Raw genomic sequence first — 24,045 nt, 5'->3', positions numbered from 1 at the left:
GAAATAAATACTCTTCTGAACAGTTCCAAAAATCATGCACACGTTTAATTCATAATTATGTATCATATTCACAGATATAATCAGTCATTTAAATATGTACTGGTTACCTAGATCAGGTATAAATATGTCTCAATTAACTTCCTGGTAGGATGACATTGACAAAAAAGAGACGCAAAAAGAAAGTCAAAATTAAATGTTAACAGATGAAGTGGTATAGACTCAAATCAAGAGGTAAAAATGAGGAAAATTATTAATTTTTGAAAGTCAAATTAGCATCAAGGTAACATTAAGTGTTTTAAATTGATCAATTAATTGTATTTTTATTGATATATCATATGTTTACCCTAAATATATAAATATATGTATGCCACCATGCATCATACTGTATGACTATGAAACAAAATATTTTACTCATAAAAAGCAGTTTATATATTTATGTTTCAAGTGACATATAACTGTTTTATCCAAGTCATTTTGTTCCTGTTGAATTATGAATTGTCCCGTTTTGCAATTATACCCCATGTCCTAATACTGCAGTAAATAATTTCTTTGGGAATATTGATAAATTATAGCTAACAAATTATCCCTTCTTTGAATTAATTGATGTGTGAGAACTTCTTGAGAGACTCAAGAGATTTTTAAGACAAATAGAGTGTTTATATCATATCAATCTTTAAAGGTAAAGCATTTTTGTGGTTGGCCTTGGTTGGCCTTTCTTCATAAAAATGTACACCTCAATCCTGCATTTTGGTTATATTATTAAAGTCATATACTGTACAAAAAAGTGTTTGAGCACAAAACTTGTTAAAAAAAGAGTTAAAATTGACCTTAAAATTTTATTGGTTTTTTTTAATACGCCTAAAAAGCTATATATTTGACATAGAAATAGTTGTGATATTAGTATCAATACATAATACTACTTTTTTTTGGCCCTTCACATTAGAAAATACTAAGTTACCCCTCAACTGTGTTCGATCTGTGTATTTGTGTCTATTTTTGACCAATTTTTTCAATATACTTAAATCAGTTTTTAGCATAATTTATTTCGACTACCATCTCAGAATATTTTGTTTCCAGTGTATCAAGTCCAAACCTGGCACATTTTGATCATAGGTTGTGATAGGGTTTTCCAACAGATTTTAGGTCTAAAGTAGAGGCTCTAAAGAGCCTTTTCCCCTCAGCTGTATATTTAACAATGACCACTTTTTAGTAAAAATATAAATAACACTATTGACTAAAGAGTAAACTGAGTTAAGAGTTAACTTATTGACTAAAGAGTTAACTCACTGAGTTAAGAGTTAACTGACTATTTCAGTCATGCAAAAATATTTGTCATGTTGTTGATCTTATCCTGCTGATATTTTTTCCTTTTCAAAAATATTTCTTTCTATATATTTAAGTTTTCAAGATAATAAAAGGCAACAAATGCATAAAAATGTTAAAAACTATCATTTATGGGCAATAACTCAAATAAAGAGTCTACTGGTGATTTCAGCCATTATTATACCCCCGCTTTAAAAAAAGGGGGTATCCCCGCTTTAAAAAAGGGGGGGGTATACTGTTTTACCTCTGTCTGTCCTTCCGTCAGTCCGTCAGTCCGTCCCATGAATATTTTTCGTCGCATTTTTCTCAGGAACTACAATACAAGGATTTCTGAAATTTGGTTTCAGGGTTTATCTAAGTCAGCTATACCGTGTGATGCGTTTTCAGATTGATCACTTCACAATTTCCTGTTTACCGAACACTTGTATGATTTTACACATGATAGCCAAGTTGAAAATTTTCGTCACATTTTTCTCAGGAACTACAATACAAGGAATTCTGAAATTTGGTTTCAGGATTTATATAAGTCAGCTATACCGTGTGATGCGTTTTTCAGATTCATCACTCGACAACTTCCTGTTTACCGAACACTTGCATATTTTTACACTATTAATATTATCCACTTGCAGCGGGGGTATCATCAGTGAGCAGTAGCTCGCAGTTTCACTTGTTTCCTTGCTAATCATTTGCTATTGGAAGTTTCTATCTATACAGTTTTCAAGATAATTGGGGAAAATGGGGAAAACCATCATTAAAAGGCACAAACTTCATAAAGAGGTCAACAATTCATTTCAGTTATGCTGCCTTATTTGCAGATCTTGTCTTGCTGATGAAGTTTCTATCTTCTATTACAGTTTTTAAGATAAAAGAACAAAACGGAAACATCATGTGATATCGATATCAAAAGTGATTATTAACCTTCCAACCGAGGGATCAAAATGGAGTGTGACAAACATAATCAACCGCTCCACTTGTACTGTCCCAGTCATTTAATGCCATCCTGTGATAAATGTATTTCCACTAGTCATTCAAAATGTACCGGAATAACAAGTTTAGCTAGCGTAGTGGAGAAAACTAAAATTGAACATTCCAAAGAAACTGTAGAAAAAGACATCAATTATTCCTTATCTATTCTTGACCAATTAGTGACCAGCAAATTAAAAAACATTAAAACAGGAGGAAATCATTGCGTTGGCATACAGAAATCAATTAATGCGATTAGAAAAGAAATAAATAAGCATTTAGACCGCCTTGAGGAGAAGTTATGTCAAGAAACAGATATCTTGTGGAATCTAGAAAAATCAAAAGCAACTGATTTCATCTCAGAAATTGAAGGGAAAAGGGAAAACTTAAATAAAATGAAAGAACATTTACAAATAGTTACAACAAATACTTCCAAACTGCAATCATTTCTAGGTGTACATCAGATTGAACAACAAGTACATCAATGTCAACGTTATATTGAAGATCTAGAAGATGATGAGAGGACAAAAGAAGTTGACATCAAAATGAAGCAAAATGATGAGATAGAAAACATACTAAGCAAATTAGTTTCCTTAGAATCTTTAGGAGAAGTAATGATTGTTAAGACAGAAATAAACTTAAATAAAAAAAAAAGTTTGAGGAGGAAAGCACAAGTGAAATCACAAGAACAATCCAACATAAACAACATGACAATGAATACTGAGACAAAGATAGAGATCAACATAGAGAAGCGTATTAGTGACATGATTTGTCTGAGTGATGGTAGAGTTATAGTAGTTGAATCCTATGGTAAAGTTAACCTACTTAGTTCTGATGGCAAACTTCAGAAACAGTTATCTATACCTGGTGATGCCCACAGTGTTACACAGATCAATCAGCACAATATTGCCATAACTTATCCTAGAGAGTTAGCCATTAAGATCTTCAATATGGAGAATGAAACAGTTACCAAAGTTTTGAAATTAGGAAAACTATGCTATGGTTTATCATTTTCAGATAATTCTCTGGCTGTAGGTTTAAATAGAGATGAAATTTGTATTATAGACTTGGAAGGAAATACCCTGATGTCAATACAAGTTCAGAATCAATCATATCTGTTTTATCTTAGTTATTGGGATAAAAGAGTAATCTATACTGACTTTTTAAGTAAGGCAGTATACTGTTATGATGAATCAGGTAAACAGATCTGGGAATATAAACAGGATTTAACAGGACCAAAAGGTCTTTGTATAGATAATTATGGTAACATTATTGTAATAGACTCTCAAAGAATAAAAGTAATAGCAAAAGATGGAGAAGATAGTAGAGTACTGATTAATAAGGAGGAGGGACTGAAGTATCCTAAGTATATCTTTTATAAACATAATGAGTCTTCAGGTTTTATTTGTGATAACATGGGCAGAAACTTGACAAAATTTAATTTGTCATGTGGATAACATATATGATATACACAGAGTGATCATATGAATATTGCTTTTCTATGAAAGTGATCAATCTAAAAACAGTGGTAATATTGAATAGTGCAAAGTTTGAATGTAAAAGGTATTGTAGACAAAGTGTGTAGATGTTTGTTTTTGTTGTGATGTTGGGTTACTGTCTAATCAATGCCAACATTAAATATCCTTATATTTCTAAGTGGGGATATTCAGTGTGAAGTTTAAATGTGACAGGAAATATAGGCAAGTGTGAAGATGTATGTTTTTGTTGTGTTGTTGTGTTGTTGAGTTATGGTCTAATTAATGTCAACATCGAATAAATATCCTTATATTCCTTAGCAGTGATATTTTGAGTGAAGTTTGAATATGAGAGATAATGTAGACATGTGTGTAGATGTTTGTTATTGGTGAGTTGTTGTGTTACTGTCTAATTACAGCTTTTACATTAATGCTAGCAAGACAAATCTTTGTTTCGCTTACTTGCTTTGTTTGTATCAGTGTTTGCTCAAGCATGGTAATTAAGATAGGCGGGGCTTCGGCTTGTATACATCATACTTAGATTTTATTGGACGTACATAAGTCTGAGGTTAAGGACACTAAATTTTAAAACATCACATGACAAATATTCTCACATGTTTTCTCACCTGTAAAAATACAATAATTTGTCAATGAAAGAAAAATATAAACTTTTTTCTTGTATGAGGCTGAGAAACTGGCCTTTAACATTAATTGACCTAATATTGTTTTTATAACATATCAATCTATTAGTTCAGTCAGTTATTTCCATGTCTGTCCTTCGATTATGCAACTCGAGAAAATATTCCAAAAAATGGGAAACAATTGTATCGAAGAGAAAATCGAGTGCACCTTTTTATGTTAGGGTGTGTTTGAGATGAATATTTTGTCTTGAAAATGTACAAAACAAGAGTATTTGATACATCATCTTGCTTCAGACTCTATCATTTTATATAGCAAAGCTACAGTTTGACTTTATAACATAAAAAAACCACAGTACTAAAAGAAGAAATATAGGGGTCAAGTGAAATACCTATCCAATGGATCACAAAATCAGAGTAGGTGTGTTCGAATAGCTATTTTACTAAAAGTGCTTGATGACAGTCTTTAAGTTGGATCTCTGAAAAAAAAATTGTCTTCCGTTTCTACGATTGTGAAAATGAACTGGCGAAATAGGAAGATAATTTCGACGAAGTAGAATCCTGTCTGTATTGTATATTTACAGTTAAGGAAACATGAGAGAATACGTGTCATGTGATATTTAAAATTTAGTGTCCTTAACCTCCAACATAACGTCCAATAAAATTTAAGAATGATGTATACAAGCTGAAGCCCCGCCTATCTTAATTACCATGCTTGAGCAAACATTGATACAAACAAAGCAAGCAAGCCAAACAAAGATTTGTCTTGCTAGCATTAATGTAAAAGCTGTAATGTGAACACATATATCCCTATATTCCTTTGGTATGGTATTTGGTGTGGAGTTTGAATGTGAAAGGAAATATAGGCAAGTGTGAAGATGCATGTTTTTATTCTTATGTCGGGTTACTGTCTAATTAATGTCAACAACACATATCCTTATATTCTTTTGTTATGGTATTTGGTGTGAAGTTTGAATGTCAGAGGAAATGAAGGCATGTGTGAAGATGTATGTTTTTGTTTAGTTGTTGAGTTATGTTCTAATTAAAGTCAACATCAAAATATCCTTATATTCCTTAGAGCTGATATTTGGTGTGAAGTTTGTATGTGAGAGATAAAGAAGACAAGTGTGTTGATAAAATTGAGAATGGAAATGGGGAATGTGTCAAAGAGACAACAACCCGACCATAGAACAAACAACAGCAGAAGGTCACCAACAGGTCTTCAATGTAGCGAGAAATTCCCGCACCCGGAGGCGTCCTTCAGCTGGCCCCTAAACAAATATATATACTCGTTCAGTGATAATGAACGCAATACTAAACTCCAAATTGTACACAAAAAAAAATTAAATTAAAAATAATACAAGACTAACAAAGGCCAGAGACTCCTGACTTGGGACAGGGGCAAAAATGTGGCGGGGTTAAACATGTTTATGAGATCTCAACCCTCCCCCTATACTTGATGTTTGTTTTTATTGTGTGGTTAGGTTACTGTAATTTCAACATCAAGTTTTTATATTACTTAATGGTTATATTTGGTGTGAAGTTTGAATGTGAGAGATAATGTTGACATGTGTCTAGATGCTTGTTTTGGTTGCTGATCATTTTGCTGTTTGCACTTTTTCAAAGTTTTCGCAAAAAAAAATCCCATAATTGGTTAATTTTTTTAATTTATTTACAGAAATAATTTTGATCATTTCATTGAGATTGAGTTTCTTTATTGCCATTTTGCACTTGTTTTTGATTCATAATCCTTTTCCTGTAATTAAACTGCCTTCCCATTATAGTTTGATAATCCTGAGCACCATGGCAATAACTTCAGAAGTTCAGAACCTGTGTACAAGCTTTAGTAACCATGTAACCTCATGTTTCCAAAATATTCTATAGAAACCCCAAATAAAAAAATAATGGTGCTCTGAAATACCTAAGATATATGTTTATGACCAAGAAATGTTTTACTGCAATAAAATGAAGGATTAATTACCTACAACTGTCAAATTCAAGAGAAATTTATTTTTCGACCTATTTTCGTATGCAACCGTATGTGACATACCATGATTTGGTAGTATTACACCTAAAATGTCGTAAAATTAAAAGCCTGTGATTTTTTTTTTTCAATTTGATAAACAAAACAAATCCTGGAAATGAATCTGGAATTACTCGTAATTATGAATTATCCAGTTTTATTTTTTTTTCTTCAAAAATTGAAAGAAACATTAGCAATGTCGAAGAAATTAACCATTTGAGTCATTAAAATCATTTCAGTATTAAACTGGTGCCTTCCCTAAACTTTTCTTTCACGTTTCTAGAAAATTCAAAGATAATTCAAGAAGTAAATGCCATGAAACAGTCAATACAAGTTAGTTGATGCTACGAATCTAGTGGAATATCAACAATTTGAAACAAGAGGCTCCAAGGAGCCTGTGTCCCTTATTCGGCCAGAAGAGCTTAAAAGGGCACAAATTTTAAGACATCTCAAAATGACCAAAATAGTGTCCATCTTGTTCTGCTGATATTTTTTGCTATCAAGTTTATAAGGGATGGAAAATGATAGAATACATTGAGTGATGAAAAAAGCTTGAAATTAAAATTACTAATACCTCTCCAGTCTCTGAACTTAAGTTGTTCATCTTCCCAGAAGTCTTCTTCAGAAAACAATGCCTTTCTTGGGAAAATCTTCTTTGGATAAAAATCTTGTAGCATCTTAGCTGCATGGAGAATAGTCAACTGAAAATATAATAATGAAAATATAACTCCACGTATGACTGTTTAAATCTAAATAAAATGCCCTGTATAAAATTAAATATCCATTGATAGAACTTTTATAATTCAATGATTTCAGAAGATTCTTACAAATCTATGCAAAACAATGTTAAAGTAATCAAAGGGAGACAACTTATGTTTCCTTCCTTTTGAACTATTTGTTGAATTACATTTGTCTCCCCTTAAATTAGCAAATATAGAAATTTGACTTCACAAAGAACCTACTAATGGTTTGTGTAATTTCTTAGTCAAGTTTTTTAGACAAGGTGTGTAGTCTATGGTTGTACATCAATTATTTGGAGAGTGGAGAGTTGGTGTTATGTGTGATCTGTTATATTCAATATTTTTGGTGATTTATTTTTTTATTTTATTAAATAAATTTGATCATTGATAATTGTATTTTTTTTAAACATTACTGGTTTATAATCTCAATATGCAAACTAGATTACAAACATTTGGATGGGATTTAAAAACCAACCCCATTCATATATTGTTGTTTGGGAAAATCAATACAATATAAAAAAGAAGATGTGGTATGATTGCCAATGAGACAACTCTCCACAAGAGACCAAATGACACAAATATTAACAACTATAGGTCACTGTACGGCCTTCAACAATGAGCAAAGCCCATACCACATATATAGTCAGCTATAAAAGTCCATATACATGTACTTTAAAGGAAAATTTTACACCACTGATATATTTGACATTAAAAAAATTTGATCCAAACCAGCTAAATATATATATCGTGTGGTCTAACGGGACGGCTACAGTGCAGGCGATTTGGTGTCACGATATCTCAGTAGCATGGGTTCGAATCCTGGCGAGGGAAGAACACAAAATTTGCGAAAGCAAATTAACAGATCTAACATTGTTGGGTTGATGTTTAGACGAGTTGTATATACCTTTATATACATAGAGTCTCACTCTCATGTTTAATTCCAAAATACAGTAAATCATGACAGGCAAACCTAGTTAACATTAGCAAAATTTCTATTATTCTCACTAAGGCTCAGGGGAGACTTAGCATGCAGCATTACTGTTGCTAAGCTTAAGTATGTAACCTGATGAATCATCTTGTACATGTACTGGCAGAAAATCTAACACAACAAAGGCTCTTGGGAGACTTAGCAAGCAGCATCACTGTTGCTAACTATGCAACCTAATGAATAATCTTGCATATTTTCTAGTAAAAATGTTTGAGAAGTGTCACCTAACACAACAAAGGCTCTTGGGAGACTTAACAAGCAGCATCACTGTTGCTAACAATGCAACTAAATGAATCATCTTGTACATGTACTAGTAAAAATCTTTGAAAAGTGTCACCTAACACAACAAAGCTCAGAGGAGACTTAGCATGCAGCATCACTGGCGCGGGGACCCGTCCCCCCCCCTTTTCTGGTGAAAATTTTGTTGTTTATATAAGGAATCACTGAAGCATGACCGGAGCAGCTCCCTTTAAGGTAATCAGTGGGCCCGCACTTATGAAAATTTCTGGATCCGCCACTAACTTTTGCCAATAGTTACATCAAAATAGAAATTCAAATTCATCAAGCAAAATGAATAGTTGCATCTGGTGACAATGGTTTTTTTTGCTTGATTGGAATTTAATAAAACATTTTTCATGGAAAGCATCCATAAACTATGACTGGAAGTATCTTTCAGAATTGTCATATGATTTCAGAGAAAGATTGCTGAGAGTCAAAAATTCTGAGATAGGTTTTGCAGAAATACCTCATATATCTCATAAAACTTCAAAAGATTAGGCTTAACAGTTCAGGAAAGAAGAAACTTGAAAATTCACCAATCAGAACAAAGAAATGTGTCATGTGGTCAGGTTTTTCAGGCTTTTCGTGGAACCAACTGAGGGATTTTATAAAAACCTTAATGTGCTTACAAAAATTATCCAAACGATTTCTCAGTAATTCGGAAGAGAAAATTAAAATGTGACAGCTAACAGAAGGAAAACAGACAACAGACAGACTCCAAGTAATGACATAAGCTCTAAATGGACGGCCAGATATATAAAAGCATAAAAGACATTCGACACAGATTTCTTTTTGTGTCCTTTTGGTCTTAAACTCTTCAATAATTTCGATTTATACATATCTTTGGCTTCCAAATATTGTCTCTGAACTTTCATTACATAGGTAAATCCAGAAAAGCTCTCAGTCTGAAGAAATTTATAAACTGGTTTTTTTTTCATTCTTTTAACATTCATTTTACCTTAAGCTGTCTTTCCTGAAGTTTAATCTTCCTCTGAGTCAATTTCTTCTCTCGGCTATAAAAATAAAATGAAATGACAAATATAGCATTAAATACTTAAATGTGGGACTTTTATTGAGGAAGTAAAATTTGAAGAAACAGCAAAACTTGTTAACTGTCAATCTAAAATGTTTTTGTTTCATTAATTTTTTTTTTATTTTAGAAAAATCCATTCTTCTGAAATTGAATTTGTCATTGAAACCGATTGACACTTGTCTGTAAATGGAATGAATGCTATAAAACACACATAACTTATCCAATGTGTACATTTACTTTCTTTTTTTTTTGTGTACAGTACTTTGCATTTCAGCATCTTCATATAAGTATTTTTATACATAAATGACATCACTAAGTTTAACATAAAAACTAGAGGCTCTAAAGAGCCTGTGTCGCTCACCTTGGTCTATGTGAATATTAAACAAAGGAAGCAGATGGATTCATGACAAAATTGTGTTTTGGTGATGGTGATGTGTTTGTACATCTTACTTTACTGAACATTCTTGCTGCTTACAATTATTTCTATCTATAATGAACTTGGCCCAGTAGTTTCAGTGGAAAATGTTAGTAACAATTTACAAATTTTATGAAAATTGTAAAAAAATTGACAATAAAGGACAATAACTCCTTAGGGGTCAATTGTCCATTTTCGTCATGTTGACTTATTTGTAAATCTTACTTTGATGAACATTATTGCTGTTTACAGTTTATCTCTATCTATAATAATAATCAAGATAATAACCAGAAACAGCAAAATTTCCTTAAAGTTACCAATTCAGGGACAACAACCCAACAACGGGTTGTCAGATTCATCTGAAAATTTCAGGGCAGGTAGATCTTGACCTGATAAACAATTTTACCCCCATGTCAGATTTGCTCTAAATGCTTTGGTTTTTGAGTGATAAGCCAAAAACTGCATGTTACCCCTATGTTCTATTTTTAGCCATGGCAGCCATCTTGGTTGGTTGGCCGGGTCACCGGACACAATTTTTAAACTAGATACCCCAATGATGATTGTGGCCAAGTTTACTTTAATTTGGCCCAGTAGTTTCAGAGGAGAAGATTTTTGTAAAAGATAACTAAGATTTACGAAAAATGGTTAAAAATTGACTATAAAGGGCAATTACTCCTAAAGGGATCAACAGACCATTTTGGTCCTATTGACTTATTTGTAGATCTTACTTTACTGAACATTTTTGCTGTTTTATATTTTATCTCTATCTATAATAATATTCAAGATAATAACCAAAAACAGCAAAATGTCCTTAAAATTACCAATTCAGGGGCAGCAACCTATCAACGGGTTGTCCAATTCATCTCAAAATTTCAGGACAGATAGATCTTAACCTGATAAACAATTTTATTCCAGTCAGATTTGCTCTAAATGCTTTGGTTTTTGAGTGATAAGCCCAAAACTGCATTTACCCTATGTTTTATTTTTAGCCATGGCGGCCATCTTGGATGGTTGGCCAAGCCACCGGACACATTTTAATTTAGATACCCCAATGATGATTGTGGCTAAGGTTGGTTTAATTTGGCCCAGTAGTTTCAGAGGAGAAGATTTTTGTAAAAGATAACTAAGATTTACGAAAAATGGTTAAAAATTGACTATTAAGGGCAATAACTCCTAAAGGGGTCAACAAACCATTTTGGTCCTGTTGACTTATTTGTAGATGTTACTTTGCTGAACATTTTTGCTGTTTACAGTTTATCTCTATCTATAATAATAATCATGATAATAACCAAAAACAGCAAAATTTCCTTAAAATTACCAATTCAGGGGCAGCAACCTATCAACGGGTTGTCCAATTCATCTGAAAATTTCAGGGCAGATAGATCTTGACCTGATAAACAATTTTACCCTGTCAGATTTGCTCTAAATGCTTTGGTTTTTGAGTTATAAGCCAAAAGTTGCATTTTACTCCTATGTTAGGAGGTAGGTGGAGCATAAAAATGTTCAAAGCACACCAATTTTGAATGGGATTTAGTAAAACTTACTTTATAAAGTTTTTGACATATTAACATTTACAGTTGTTCTTTCAAATGTATAAGATAAAGATAAAATCCAAACTAGGAACTTAATAATGACCTCATTATATTTATGGTTGGCTCTTATGCTACACTGTTACCCCCACTGTCCCAGGTTAAGGGGATGGTTGGGATCCCGCTAACATGTTGAACCTGACACATTCTGTATGTATGTGTCTGTCCCAAGTCAGGAGCCTGTTATTCAGTGGTTGTGGTATGTTGCTGTGTTACATATTTGTTGATAATTATTTTTTTTGTAGATTAATTGGGCTGTTAGTTTTCTATTTTCAATTGTTTTTTATTTGACATTTTGGGGGCTTTTTATAGATAACTATGTAGTATGGGCTTTGCTCATTGTTGAAGGCCATACTGGGACCTACAGTTGTTAATTTCTGTGTCATTTTGGTATCTTGAGAAGAGTAATCATTATTGTCTCATTGTGAATCATACCACATCTTCATATTTTAAACTGATCATACAGACTTCTGAATGTATACATACTTTTGAACCTGGGCAGCTAAATCTTTATGATATTTGCTGGTTTCTACATACAACTTGCTATAAACTCCAATTGTATCTATCTGGGCTGAGAAAGGCTTAAAGCACTTTATAATGAAAGAACTGAAATAAATAAACAATTGTTGGTACATGTAATAATCAAAATTTTGTAATTGAATTGTCTCCCTTTCAACAATTAAAAAAATAACTTTATATACCTCATGGGTTATTTTGAATTTGTGGTTTTTTAGGAGAGGGAGGAGAAAAAGGTAGAGTTACAAAACATTTACTTAATAATAGAGTCATGATTCATAAATTCTAAAAGAATAAATAGTGCAACTTTATTCACTGTGTCAGTTTAAAAACTTGAAAAAGGATTTTTTATGTAAATAGTTTACATGGGGGAAGACGTACATCTCTTCTTTTGTCATTTATTTCCTCATAAACCATAAAATTCAGATTATTTTTTTCTAATTCATAATTAGTGATTAAATATTTACAATTTGCAAAAATGAAAAATACAGTTCCCTATGGGACTTTTTACATAAATTTTAGAATATGTACAATAAAAATGGTTTTAAATTCATTTTATTACATCCTCAGTTTATCAAGTGCAATATTTACTCCCAACACAGATCATAAGCATATTGGTAATGTAAAAAATAGTTAAAAATACATCATATATCAAAATAAATAGAAGAAGATGTGGGTAAACATCAACGAGACAGCAACCTAACAATAAAGAAAACAATGAGATTATTAAAAACCAATTCTTCATCGAACAATTGAAGGTCTTTCCACCTCGATAATAAGAATGAAATTTAAAAAACGATGTGAGAAAATGTTACTCCGTGTTGATGTAATGTGGTAAATCAAACTGATATAAAAAAGTAAGATTAATAATAAGATTAATAGGTTGATGCAGAAGACTTAATTGTTTTATAATGAACCAGAAAGAATTTTTAGCAAAGGTCAAAATCTAGAACATCAAATAGACCTTTGACCTTGACCTCAATTTTCTGTTTATAGGTCAGTGATCTCAAATCAAAAGACCCCAGGTCAATCACTTGTATGGTTGTGGAGAAGTACTGATTTCAAATACATAAGGGGAGAAAACTCCTATAAGGGTTAACCAAAACACTTCGACTGAAATAGGTTGAAGTTGTGCCTTATTGTAAACAGTTATTTGGCAAACACATCATATCATTAACTGTAACAGTTTCTTGTGAATAACGATAGCAAGCAAAATTTTGAATTTCTAACATGACCATGACCTTTGACCTCAATTTCAAGGTCATAGGTCAGTGATTTCAAATCGGAAGGCCCGAGGTCATTCACTTGTATGGTTGTGAAGAAATACCGATTTCAAATAAAAAAGGGGAGAAAACTCCTATAACGGTTAACCAAAACTCTTCGACGTAAATAAGTTGAAGTTGCGCCTTTTTGTAAACAGTTATTTGGCAAACACACCATATCATTTACTGTCACAGTTTCTTCCGAATAACGATAACAAGCAAAATTCTAAATTTATTACATGACCTTGACCTTTGACCTTGACCTCAATTTCATTCAAACGGACCAAGGACTTCATATCAAAAGACTGTAGGCCTCTACGAATTATAACGTATGAATTTATCCAACAAATCGCAAACCTTGAATTTTCAAAGGGAAATAACTCCCATAAGACGTCTCCCGATCACTCAAATCAAATTAACCAAATCATTCTTAAGAGTAGACGAACAATTTGGTGAAAACAGTTTGCTTAAATCTTTTACGGTTTTAGAGATATAGCGATAACAAGAACTAGAGGTTCTCAAGAGCCTGTATCGCTCACCTAACTCTACTTGGGTTTTTGAAATCATATGAAAACAGATAAAATTTGACTACAAAGTAACAACACTTGGCCAGCACCTCATAAGGAACGGACTATTCATGCTATGTTTCATTTCATTCAATTCCTTGGTTCTCTAGAAGAAGACTTTTGTGTGCATTCCCTTTAGGGTCTTATGTTAAACTAAGCCCCCCGCTGGCAGCCATTTTGGATGATGGATCGAAGACAAAGTAACAACACTTGGTCAGCATCTCATAAGGAACATTCATGCCATGTTTGGTTTCATTCCATTCAGTGGTTCTTTAAAAGATGTCATTTGTATGCATTTCCCATAAAATCAGGGTCCTATCTTAAACTAAGTCCCCCCGCTGGCGGCAATCTTGGATGATGGTTCGGTTACAAAGTAACAACACTTGGTCCGCACCTCATAAGGAACATTTATGCCATGTTTGGTTTCTTTCCATTCAATGGTTCTCTAGAAGTCATTTGTATGAATTTCCCATAGGGTCCTATGTTAAACTAAGTCCCCCACTGGCGGCCATCTTGGATCATGGATCGGCTACAAAGTAACAACACTTGGTCAGCACCTCATAAGGAACATTCATGCCATGTTTGGTTTCATTCCATTTAGTGGTTCTCTAGAAGAAGTCATTTGTATGCATTTCCCATTGTGTCCTATGTTAAACTAAGTCCCCCGCTGGCGGCCATCTTGAATGATGGATCGGCTACAAAATAACAACACTTGGTCAGCACCTCATAAGGAACATTCATGCCATATTTAGTTTCATTCCATTCAGTGATTCTCTAAAAGAAGTCATTTGTATGCATTTCCCATAGGGTCCTATGTTAAACTAAGTCCCCCGATGGTGGCCATCTTGGATCATGGATCGGCTACAAAGTAATTACACTTGGTCAGAACCTAATAAGGAACATTCATGCCATGTTTGGTTTCATTCCATTCAAATGTTCTCTAGAAGAAGTCATTTTTATGCATTTCCCATAGGGTCCTATGTTAAACTAAGTCCCCAGCTGGCGGCCATCTTGGATGATTGATCGGCTACAAAGTAACAACACTTGGTCAGCACCTCATAAGGAACATTCATGCCAAGATTGGTTTCATTCCATTCAGTGGTTCTTTAGAAGAAGTCATTTGTATGAATTTCCCATAGGGTCCTATGTCAAGATAAGTCCCCCGCTGGCGGCCATCTTGGATGATGGATCGGCTACAAAGTAACAACACTTGGTCAGAACCTCATAAGGAACATTCATGTCATGTTTGGTTTCATTCGATTCAGTGGTTCTCTAGAAGTAGTTCAAAATGTAAAAAGTTAACGACGACAACGGACGACGACGACGGACGACAGACGACGGACGACAAGTGATGAGAAAAGCTCACTTGGCCCTTCGGGCCAGGTGAGCTCAAAAGGGGACACAGGGAGATAACTGCTTCATGAATAAGTGTTCGGTCACACAGGGTTAGTTTTAAAACCCTCATTACTGTACAACATCATTGGCCAAAAATCCATTCGATATGTTGTAAGACAAACTAGAGGCTCTAAAGAGCCTGTGTCGCTCACCTTGGTCTATGTGAATACTAAACAAAGGAAGCAGATGGATTCATGACAAAATTGTGTTTTGGTGATGGTTATGTGTTTGTACGTCTTACTTTACTGAACATTCTTGCTGCTTAGTTATCTCTATCTATAATGAACTTGGCCCAGTATATATACGTAGTTTCAGTGGAAAATGTTAGTAAAAGTTTACAAATTTTATAAAAATTGTTAAAAATTGACTATAAATGACAATAAATCCTAAGGGGGTCAATTGACCATTTCGGACATGTTGACTTATTTGTAAATCTTACTTTGCTGTACATTATTGCTGATTAAAGTTTATCTCTATCTATAATAATATTCAAGAAAACAACCCAAAACAGTAAAATTTCCTTAAAATTACCAATTTAGGGGCAGCAACCCAACAACAGGTTGTCCGATTCATCTGAAAATTTCAGGGCAGATACATTTTGACCTGATGAACAATTTTACCAAATGAAAGATTTGCTCTAAATGCTTTGGTTTTGGAGTTATAAGCCAAAAAATGCATTTTACCCCTATTTTCTATTTTTAGCCATGGCGGCCATCTTGGTTTGATGGCCGGGTCATCGGACACATTATTTAAACTATATACCCAAAATATGATTGTGGCCAAGTTTGGTTAAATTTGGCCCAGTAGTTTCAGAGAAGAAGATTTTTGTAAAAGATTACTAAGATTTACAAAATATGGTTAAAAATTGATTATGAAGGGCAATAACTCCTAAAGGGGTCAACTGACCATTTCGGTCATGTTGACTTATTTGTCAACCTAATTTTGCTGAACATTATTGCTGTAAACAGTTTATCTCTATCTATAATAATATTCAAGATAATAACCATATAACGGCAAAATTTCCTTAAAATTGCCAATTCAGGGGCAGCAACCCTACAACCGGTTGTCCGATTCGTCTGAAAACTTCAGGGCAGATAGATCTTGACTTAATAAACAATTTGACCCAAGTCAGATTTGCTCTAAATGCTTCGGTTTCAGAGTTATAAGCCAAAAACTACATTTGACCCCTATGTTCTATTTTTAGTCATGGCGGCCATCTTGGTTGGTTGGCCGGGTAACCGAACACATTTTTTAAACTAGATACCCCACTGATGATTGTAACCAAGTTTGGTTAAATTTTTAAAAGTAGTTTCAGAGGAGAAGATTTTTGTAAAAGTTAACGACGACGGACGACGGACGACGACGGACGCCGGGCGCCTAGTGATGAGACAAGCTCACTTGGCCCTTCGGGCCAGGTGAGCTAAAAAGCATCTCGAACGGCAGAAGAAAAGAAAAAACACAAAAAAACACAAAAAACACAAAAAACACAACAACAAAAAATCAGAAGAAAAGCAAAAGGTCTTTCTACGAAAAGTGGAAATACCTAATGATTGGATGTTAGGTGTCCAGTATGAAGTTTGATGCATATTCGAAACAGGAACATGTTTATGTGATATGAATTTGAACTCTCATGTGTACTAGACCAGCATACAAAGACAGATTTTAACAGTCAACAGGGAGATATGTCGCCCCCTACCAAGAAACATTTTTTTTCACTCCAGACTGATCATGCAGTTATTGTTCTTACTCCTAAATGCAGCATGCTTAGTATGGATGCACCAAATGCTGATGTTTTAATCCTATTAAGCTTGACTGAGTAGGCGATCACCTTGACAACCTTTGCACTATAAATATTGCTAGATGCAAGCAGAGTACCACAAGACCATAAGAAGGCCATGAAAACCATTACAGACATCAAGAAATCTTTTGGGTTAGGTGAGCTAAAAATCTAATTTTCTTCAATTTAACAAGATTCAGCAAAGAGTATTAAAACAAAAATACGTATTCTTGTAAAGTTATACTGTTGAGAGATAAAAGTGAAAATCCCTCACAATGCCTTCATGTTTTATGTCATTGAACATCAAAAGGAAATGCTATATTCTGTCATTTGACATAACAATATAGATAAAACATAAGATATACATTTATATGTATACATATTTTCTTATGATTACAACACTGACATATTCAAATGAGAGGATAAAGAGGAGATGGTCTCATAAAATTTAGAGGTTGTTGCAAGGGGCTATTGAGAAAAGGGTCACGAAGAAATTGTCCTCATCAATAAGTAAATTTCTGAGTCAACCATCTGAACAATTTGTGAAATGTGGTGATTAACAAAGATATACGAAAATTGGAGATAGTTTAAGAAGCTCCAGTTTCCTTTGTATATGTGGATTCAAAATTTCCTTTTTATTTGTCAACATGTTTGATAAAATTGAGAATGGAAATGGGAATGTGTCAAAGAGACAACAACCTGACCATAGAGTAGACAACAACAGAAGGTATCAAGGTGTTTTAGAAAATTTGAATATGTACATATAAAAATATATCTTAATTTAAACAGTACAATTTAATCCAGAAATATTGATGGTAAATATATACATTTCACTTATTGAAAAACATATTCTACAATGTACAATCTTCAATTCAATTTATCCCCTTATATCTGGGGGAAAATGTATAATCCCCTTATAACTAAATATTAACTTCATTCTAGAACCTAATTCCTACTCATATGTGTTTATGTCCCCAATTAAACCCCTCCCTAGTGGCCAAATAGCCCTGAGAATAAAAATCTTTTAGATAATATGTCCTTTTTTAAGAGGATCAGTGGAAACTACAGATAAAATCACTAACACACTAGTATCACTTCTGTTCTACAAAATTACTTAATCTTATCAGGAAAAATATTCTCTCTGATGTTTTTTCTGATACTGGAAAAATACTAAATCTTATTTTCATTTGAGTAAGAGATTTTTGTGTAAAAATCTTCAATAAAATGCACAAAGAATATGGAGAAATAATTAGCATTTTCATTAGGCCATAAAAAAACAGAAATATGTACATCAGTTTTATGAGCATAAGTCATATTTCTGTTATCATTTGTATTCCCCTTTTGTTGAGGCTCTTCATGAAGACCACATTTCTATTTTGTTTATTAAACAGGTTCTAAATGGTGAACCTACACCTGAAGTGGAGATCCTGTGGTAGGATAAAATGCAAGTGGATACCTAAAGGTTCACAGTTGTCCAGCAAACCATGCAATTACATATTTTGTATCTTATTGTTCTGATAATTTCATAATAGTACTTGTCCTGATGACACTTTGTTTGTTGGATGAAACATGTAGATCATAATAAACAATTATTTTGGGGTTAATTTACAGATGCTGTTGTTTTCATTGAACAAGTTTAAGTATAGTTATGGTATAAATCAGAGAAAATCTCCCTCCCCCCAAAAAAAAAACAACCCCCAACTAAATTAAGGTGATCACAAATAGAATAACTTTTTTAAAAGATCATGCCAAAAACCGAAATTCCTAATGAATGCAACCTGTTTTTGTTACATTACATTGTAAGAAATATCATGAGGGTTTCGAACAATCATACATAATGTCATCTGAAGAAAAACCTATTTCAATGAAACTAAGGGAAACAACTCTATAACAATTATAATATGTCAAAACCATCCATACTTGGGATTGACAGACAATCCAAGGGACATTTGCATTACTTCATCCCTCATCTCAGAGTCTGCGTTGTTAATACCAACAGAAGAGACTTGCATATTTCTGTATCAGATGCATCATTAATCTATACATTGCACATTTTGTTTTCAATAAAACTCCTAGTAAACTATATGAAGTTAAGATAGATATTAAGGTGGTACCTAACACTACAGGGAGATAACTCTGTAAACTCCGCTAAACGTTTTAATTACATGGTGTTTTAAAGGGAATATTAAGCTTCTCAGTGATCAAAATTGTTGTTTGTCAAAGTGCTATATAACCAGTGTAATTTTTCTGACAATACGGTTGGTTCAAAATTTTTGAAATTTTTATATACTTGTGAAAGGGTCAAAGTAAATACTTTGTCAAAATTTTATGAAAATTAAACGAGTCAAATTAATTTTAGTGAAAGTGTTGAGTACCAGCTTAATTATCATAGTTATTCAGGAATAGTGCATCCAATCAAAATTTCAAAATAATCAAACTAAGAAAGGACTTTCCATACTGATATTTAGTAAAGATTAAGTCCCTGAACTAAGTTAAAGGTGTTTTGTGTATATCTCAAAGGACAAGGTTCACTTATGGCACTAAAATATCAAATTTATCATAAAACTTCAAAAAGGTCACAATTTTGTTGGTAAATGGATCTATTTCAAAAGCCTTAATGCCAAATGATCAGTTATTTTCATTAAAGTACATTATAAACTCCAAAGTAGTAGCCCATTTTGTAAATTTTTGCTGCCACCTACAATCCGAAATTTTTTGTAAACAAAAGATTCCAATGCAGTGGTGGATCCAGAAATAAATGATTGCCAATGAGACAATTCAAATTCAGTGGTGGATCTAGAACTTTTCACAAGGGGGTTGGGGGCTGGGCACACTAACTGAATTAAGGAATCTGCGACAGTCATGCTTCATGCTTTAACCCGCAATCCCCCCATGCAATTTTGATACAGTATTCATAAATATAAACATTATTTGGATCGTGGATGGCAGCCAAGGTTAATAATGTCAAAATCAATTGAAATTATGGTAAGAATTAAAACTAGAGGCTCTTTGTGTTGTAAAATATAAATGGAGCTATATGTTGAAAAAATTGCTACGTTAATTTTCTAGGAAATGTAGAAAAAGAAAAGATGAATAAATTTAAATGGACAATGGTAAAAAAAAAACTTTTCTTTTGTTGACCAAATCATACATCCTTCTGGTTTTTATATATAATGTCTAAATTTCTAATAATATACATCAATGATTAATACATTGCACAATCCACAGAGCGCTAAGTCTCCCCATATAAAATGCATTAAATTGACAATAAAACATGTCGAATTTACGAATACATATTTCAATTAAATAAATGTCTATAGAGGACCAAGAAAAAACTTTTAATTTACCATTTAGAGCAACTTCACGGAAAACTAAGTCCCTTTATTGGGAATATCTCTCATATACAAGCGAAAGAATAATTGAGTTTGATGCTGTTTACCCACGGGGAAACCACGCAGAAAATTAAATTCCAGCATTCCTACAGTTCAGACAGAATTTAATTAAGTTTAAAGCAGAAAGGAGTATTATTGAACAAATATGTCTACATCATTCCATTTAAAAGGATTGGACTGAGCTTAGTTGTAAATTATGGAATAAGTTTTAATATTGTCATACGATCATGGTTCTTCCATGTTCAGTCTATATCATCTAAATGCATGCGTTCTAGAATATCAGATTGGTTTGACAAGCTATATAGTCATATTGGGTTGACTTTTTTGACAATGAAAATCAATACAAGTTCAATTTAAGTATGTACAAAGTTGTCAAGATTTGACCTTAAACCTTAGTTTAAACATATTTATTCATCATCAATACAAATATATCATCATACAAAATACACAATAATAATAGGATTCGGAAACAAGCTATATATAGCTTATATTAATCCGTTTCCTTGAAATACCAACTCAAGTTAACTATTACATAAATATAGCATGCAATGTTACTATAATATGGAACAAGTATAAACTAAGTAACTATATAACAAAAAAGAAAGGAGAAAAAAAAATCATTTTAAAATAATGAAAATAAATACAACAAAAGAAGAAAAAAAAAGTAAAAAAAAGAAAAAAGAAAACTACACCGAAATACTACACACATGTTTAGATGAAATGCAACTTAGTGAAAATAGTGAATAACAATTTAACTTGTAAATCTCTTGCACTTTAGTAGGAATTTTTGTACTTTTCCAAAAATATCTTTATTTTGGTCTAAATTTAGAGCTTGTGGTCCAAATAAAAGTAAATTCGTGTTTAGTGTGACTGGATAATTAATTGAGAAAATAATGTCATTACGCAATTCGTCATATTTTTTACAATGCAATAAGAAATGAGCTGTAGACTCGATCAAACCACACGAGCAGTTTGAAGAATCTACTAGATTTCGCTTGAACAAATGTTCATTTAGAGAACTACTATTCATCCTTAATCTGGCATGTAATACTTGACCCATTCTTGTTCCAGTGTAGTAAACATTTGTGCATTTATCATTTGGGTTTTTTATACGACTTTTAAAAATGCTTAAAGACGTAAAATTTCTCGTTTGGTCTGGTAACTTATTCCACAATTTAATAGACGAAGGAAGGAAATAATCGGAGTATAGATTGGTTCTTGTACGAATTTCCGAAGTATTTTGAGTCTGACGAGTGAAATGGTTATGTAAATTAACTATTTGATTTGGTACCAAGTTTTGTAAATAATATGGAGTTTCCTTATTCACCATTTTATAAAACATAGTGAGCTTGTGTTTTTCCCTTCTTTCTGAAAGTGTTTCCCAACCCGTTTCCTTATAAAGCATCTGTATCGAAGTTAATTTATTCCCACCTGTTACAATTCTCATAGCTTCAATTTGAACATTTTCCACTTTATTTATCAAGTATTGTGTTTGATTATCCCAAATGACATCACCGTACTCTAATATTGGTCGAATGTATGAAAAATACATTTTTTCTAAAGTGAACCTATTCAGTACAAAACGCAACTTCCTAAGGATATTTATTCTATTGTATGCACGTTTAACTATATATTCAATGTGAATATTCCATAATCCATTATTTGAAAAAATAATACCTAAATGTTTATGAGAAGACACTTCTTGAAGATCAGTGTCATTCATTTTTAAGATCGGATGACTAGGTTTTATTGATTTTCTTGAAATAATCATGGTTTCTGTTTTTTGTGAGTTAAAGTTTACAAGCCACTTAGAGGACCACATATGAATTTTATTCAGATCTCCATTAAGAATTTCAGCAGTATTTTCAGGGGTGTCTATTGTCAAATAAATACTAGTGTCGTCTGCAAATAATTTGATAGTAGCTTTAATATCAGATACTATATCATTAATAAAGATAAGAAAAAGTAGCGGACCTAAAATTGAGACCTGTGGGACACCTGCATTTATCTGTCTCCATGTTGAATTGCTTCCATTTAAGACCACCCGTTGACTCCTCTCAGATAGATAATCACAAAACCAATTAAGTAATAAATTTCCAGAAATTCCATATTGTTTAAGTTTTGATAATAGCCCTTTATGCCAAACCCGATCAAAAGCTTTGCTGATGTCACAAAAAACCACCCTAATCTCTTTTCCGTTATCTAAAGCTCTACCAAAGTAGTTAGAAATATCTATAAGTTGATTTATGGCAGAATCGCCTTTTGTAAAACCCGATTGATTAGGGGTGATTATCCTATTTTCAATAAGAAAGTTGTGTACATGTTTATAGACACATCGCTCCATGTACTTTGATAATATACTTAACAGCGAGATTGGTCTGTAATTTTTTACTTCATTACAATTATTACTCTTAAAAACAGGAGTTACATTTGCTTTTTTCCAATCTGCCGGAAATATAGCTTTAGATAAAGATAAATTAAATAGTTTACAAAGTGGAAATTTTAGCTGTGATACAGCCTCTTTTAATAAAATTGGACTTATCAAGTCTGGACCTGAGGCCTTATTTGGATTTAAAATCTTTAAAACATCTTCGACCTCACTATCTTTAAGTGTAATGTCACTTAGTGTATAGTCTGGAACGGTTAAGTCAGGAATAACAGCTTCGGTATCATCTATGTTTGTCTGCATGGCAAAAAAGTTATTAAATTCATTCGCTTTATCGATATCATTAAAAATCAAGTTATCATTCTTAAGCAGGGGAGGAATACCCGAGTGAGTAGGTTTGATACCAGAAATTTGGTTACAAGTTTTCCACCAAGTTCTTGCCGATAGGTTACTATTTTACAATTTTTGTATAAGATTATTTTGATATTGTTCGCGAGCTTGTCTTATTGAAGTGGTCACTTTATTTCTATTTTGTCTAAATTTATTCCAATCGGCGGGTCGGTTAAACCGCTTAGCTTTCGAGTGTAAACGGTTTTTCTTTCTTATGAGTTTTCTTAAATCGTTATTTAACCAAGCAGGGTCAGATTTACGAATAGTTACGATTCTATTGGGTATGGAAATTTCAGCTGCATCAAGGATACGATTTGAAATTTCTGAATTAATTTTATCAACATCATTTAGAGCAAATATTCTATCCCAGTTGGTTTTGGTCAATATGTGTCTATATTCATCAAAATCACCTTGCTTATATAACCATATTTTTCTTTTAAAAGACAAACAAGCAGGTTTTTGTGCATTAATAAACCCCATAACTGGACAGTGATATCTTATTTGGTCTAAAAGTGGTGGCCCGACTCCACAATACGGTACAAAATCGGAATTATCAGTTATAATTAAGTCAATTAGCGAAGACGATTGTTCCGTAAAATGAGTTGGATCTTCAATAAGTTGTTCTAGACTGTAATTTGTACAAATATTATGTATTTTGGAATTAGCCCCATTTAGCAAGTTATCGTCTTCCGTTACAATAATTCGGTCACATTTTACATCATTTACGGCAGACTCAATTGAAATTTCAATTTTTGTCCATATTTCATTATTACTTTTAGGTGGCACGTAGAAGGTTCCGTACAATACATTTTTGTTATTTATTTTTAGCTGAATCCATATAACCTCAACACCGGGCACTTCCAAATCATCACGTCTCTTCGAATGAATATTTTCT

The 24,045-nt window shown here is 32.8% G+C and overlaps 3 protein-coding genes across 3 annotated transcripts in view; 2 read left to right on the top strand and 1 right to left on the bottom strand.

The window, feature by feature from the left end:
* The window catches only part of LOC139489346 (uncharacterized), a 34,242-nt gene extending 15,248 nt beyond the window's left edge, over window positions 1-18,994 (bottom strand). Inside the window, exons 1-4 of the mRNA XM_071275656.1 lie at window positions 18,903-18,994; window positions 11,953-12,072; window positions 9,388-9,442; window positions 6,997-7,123 (exon numbers count right to left, since the gene is read on the bottom strand). Coding sequence (XP_071131757.1) covers window positions 6,997-7,123; window positions 9,388-9,442; window positions 11,953-12,072; window positions 18,903-18,994 — 394 coding nt within the window. The remainder of the gene's footprint in view (window positions 1-6,996; window positions 7,124-9,387; window positions 9,443-11,952; window positions 12,073-18,902) is intronic.
* Window positions 1-24,045, top strand: part of LOC139488651 (DNA double-strand break repair Rad50 ATPase-like) — a 90,265-nt gene that overhangs the window by 37,210 nt on the left and 29,010 nt on the right. The window lies entirely within an intron of this gene.
* On the top strand, window positions 129-4,171 carry LOC139490377 (uncharacterized). The gene is made up of 2 exons (XM_071277190.1): window positions 129-231; window positions 2,178-4,171. The coding sequence occupies exon 2, from the start codon at window positions 2,262-2,264 to the stop codon at window positions 3,741-3,743; it is 1,482 nt and encodes a 493-aa protein (XP_071133291.1). The 5' UTR covers window positions 129-231; window positions 2,178-2,261; the 3' UTR covers window positions 3,744-4,171.

This window comes from Mytilus edulis, chromosome 9 (genome assembly GCF_963676685.1).
Source record: "Mytilus edulis chromosome 9, xbMytEdul2.2, whole genome shotgun sequence".
Classification (NCBI taxonomy): domain Eukaryota; kingdom Metazoa; phylum Mollusca; class Bivalvia; order Mytilida; family Mytilidae; genus Mytilus; species Mytilus edulis.
This window is presented reverse-complemented; position numbering and strand designations above follow the sequence as displayed.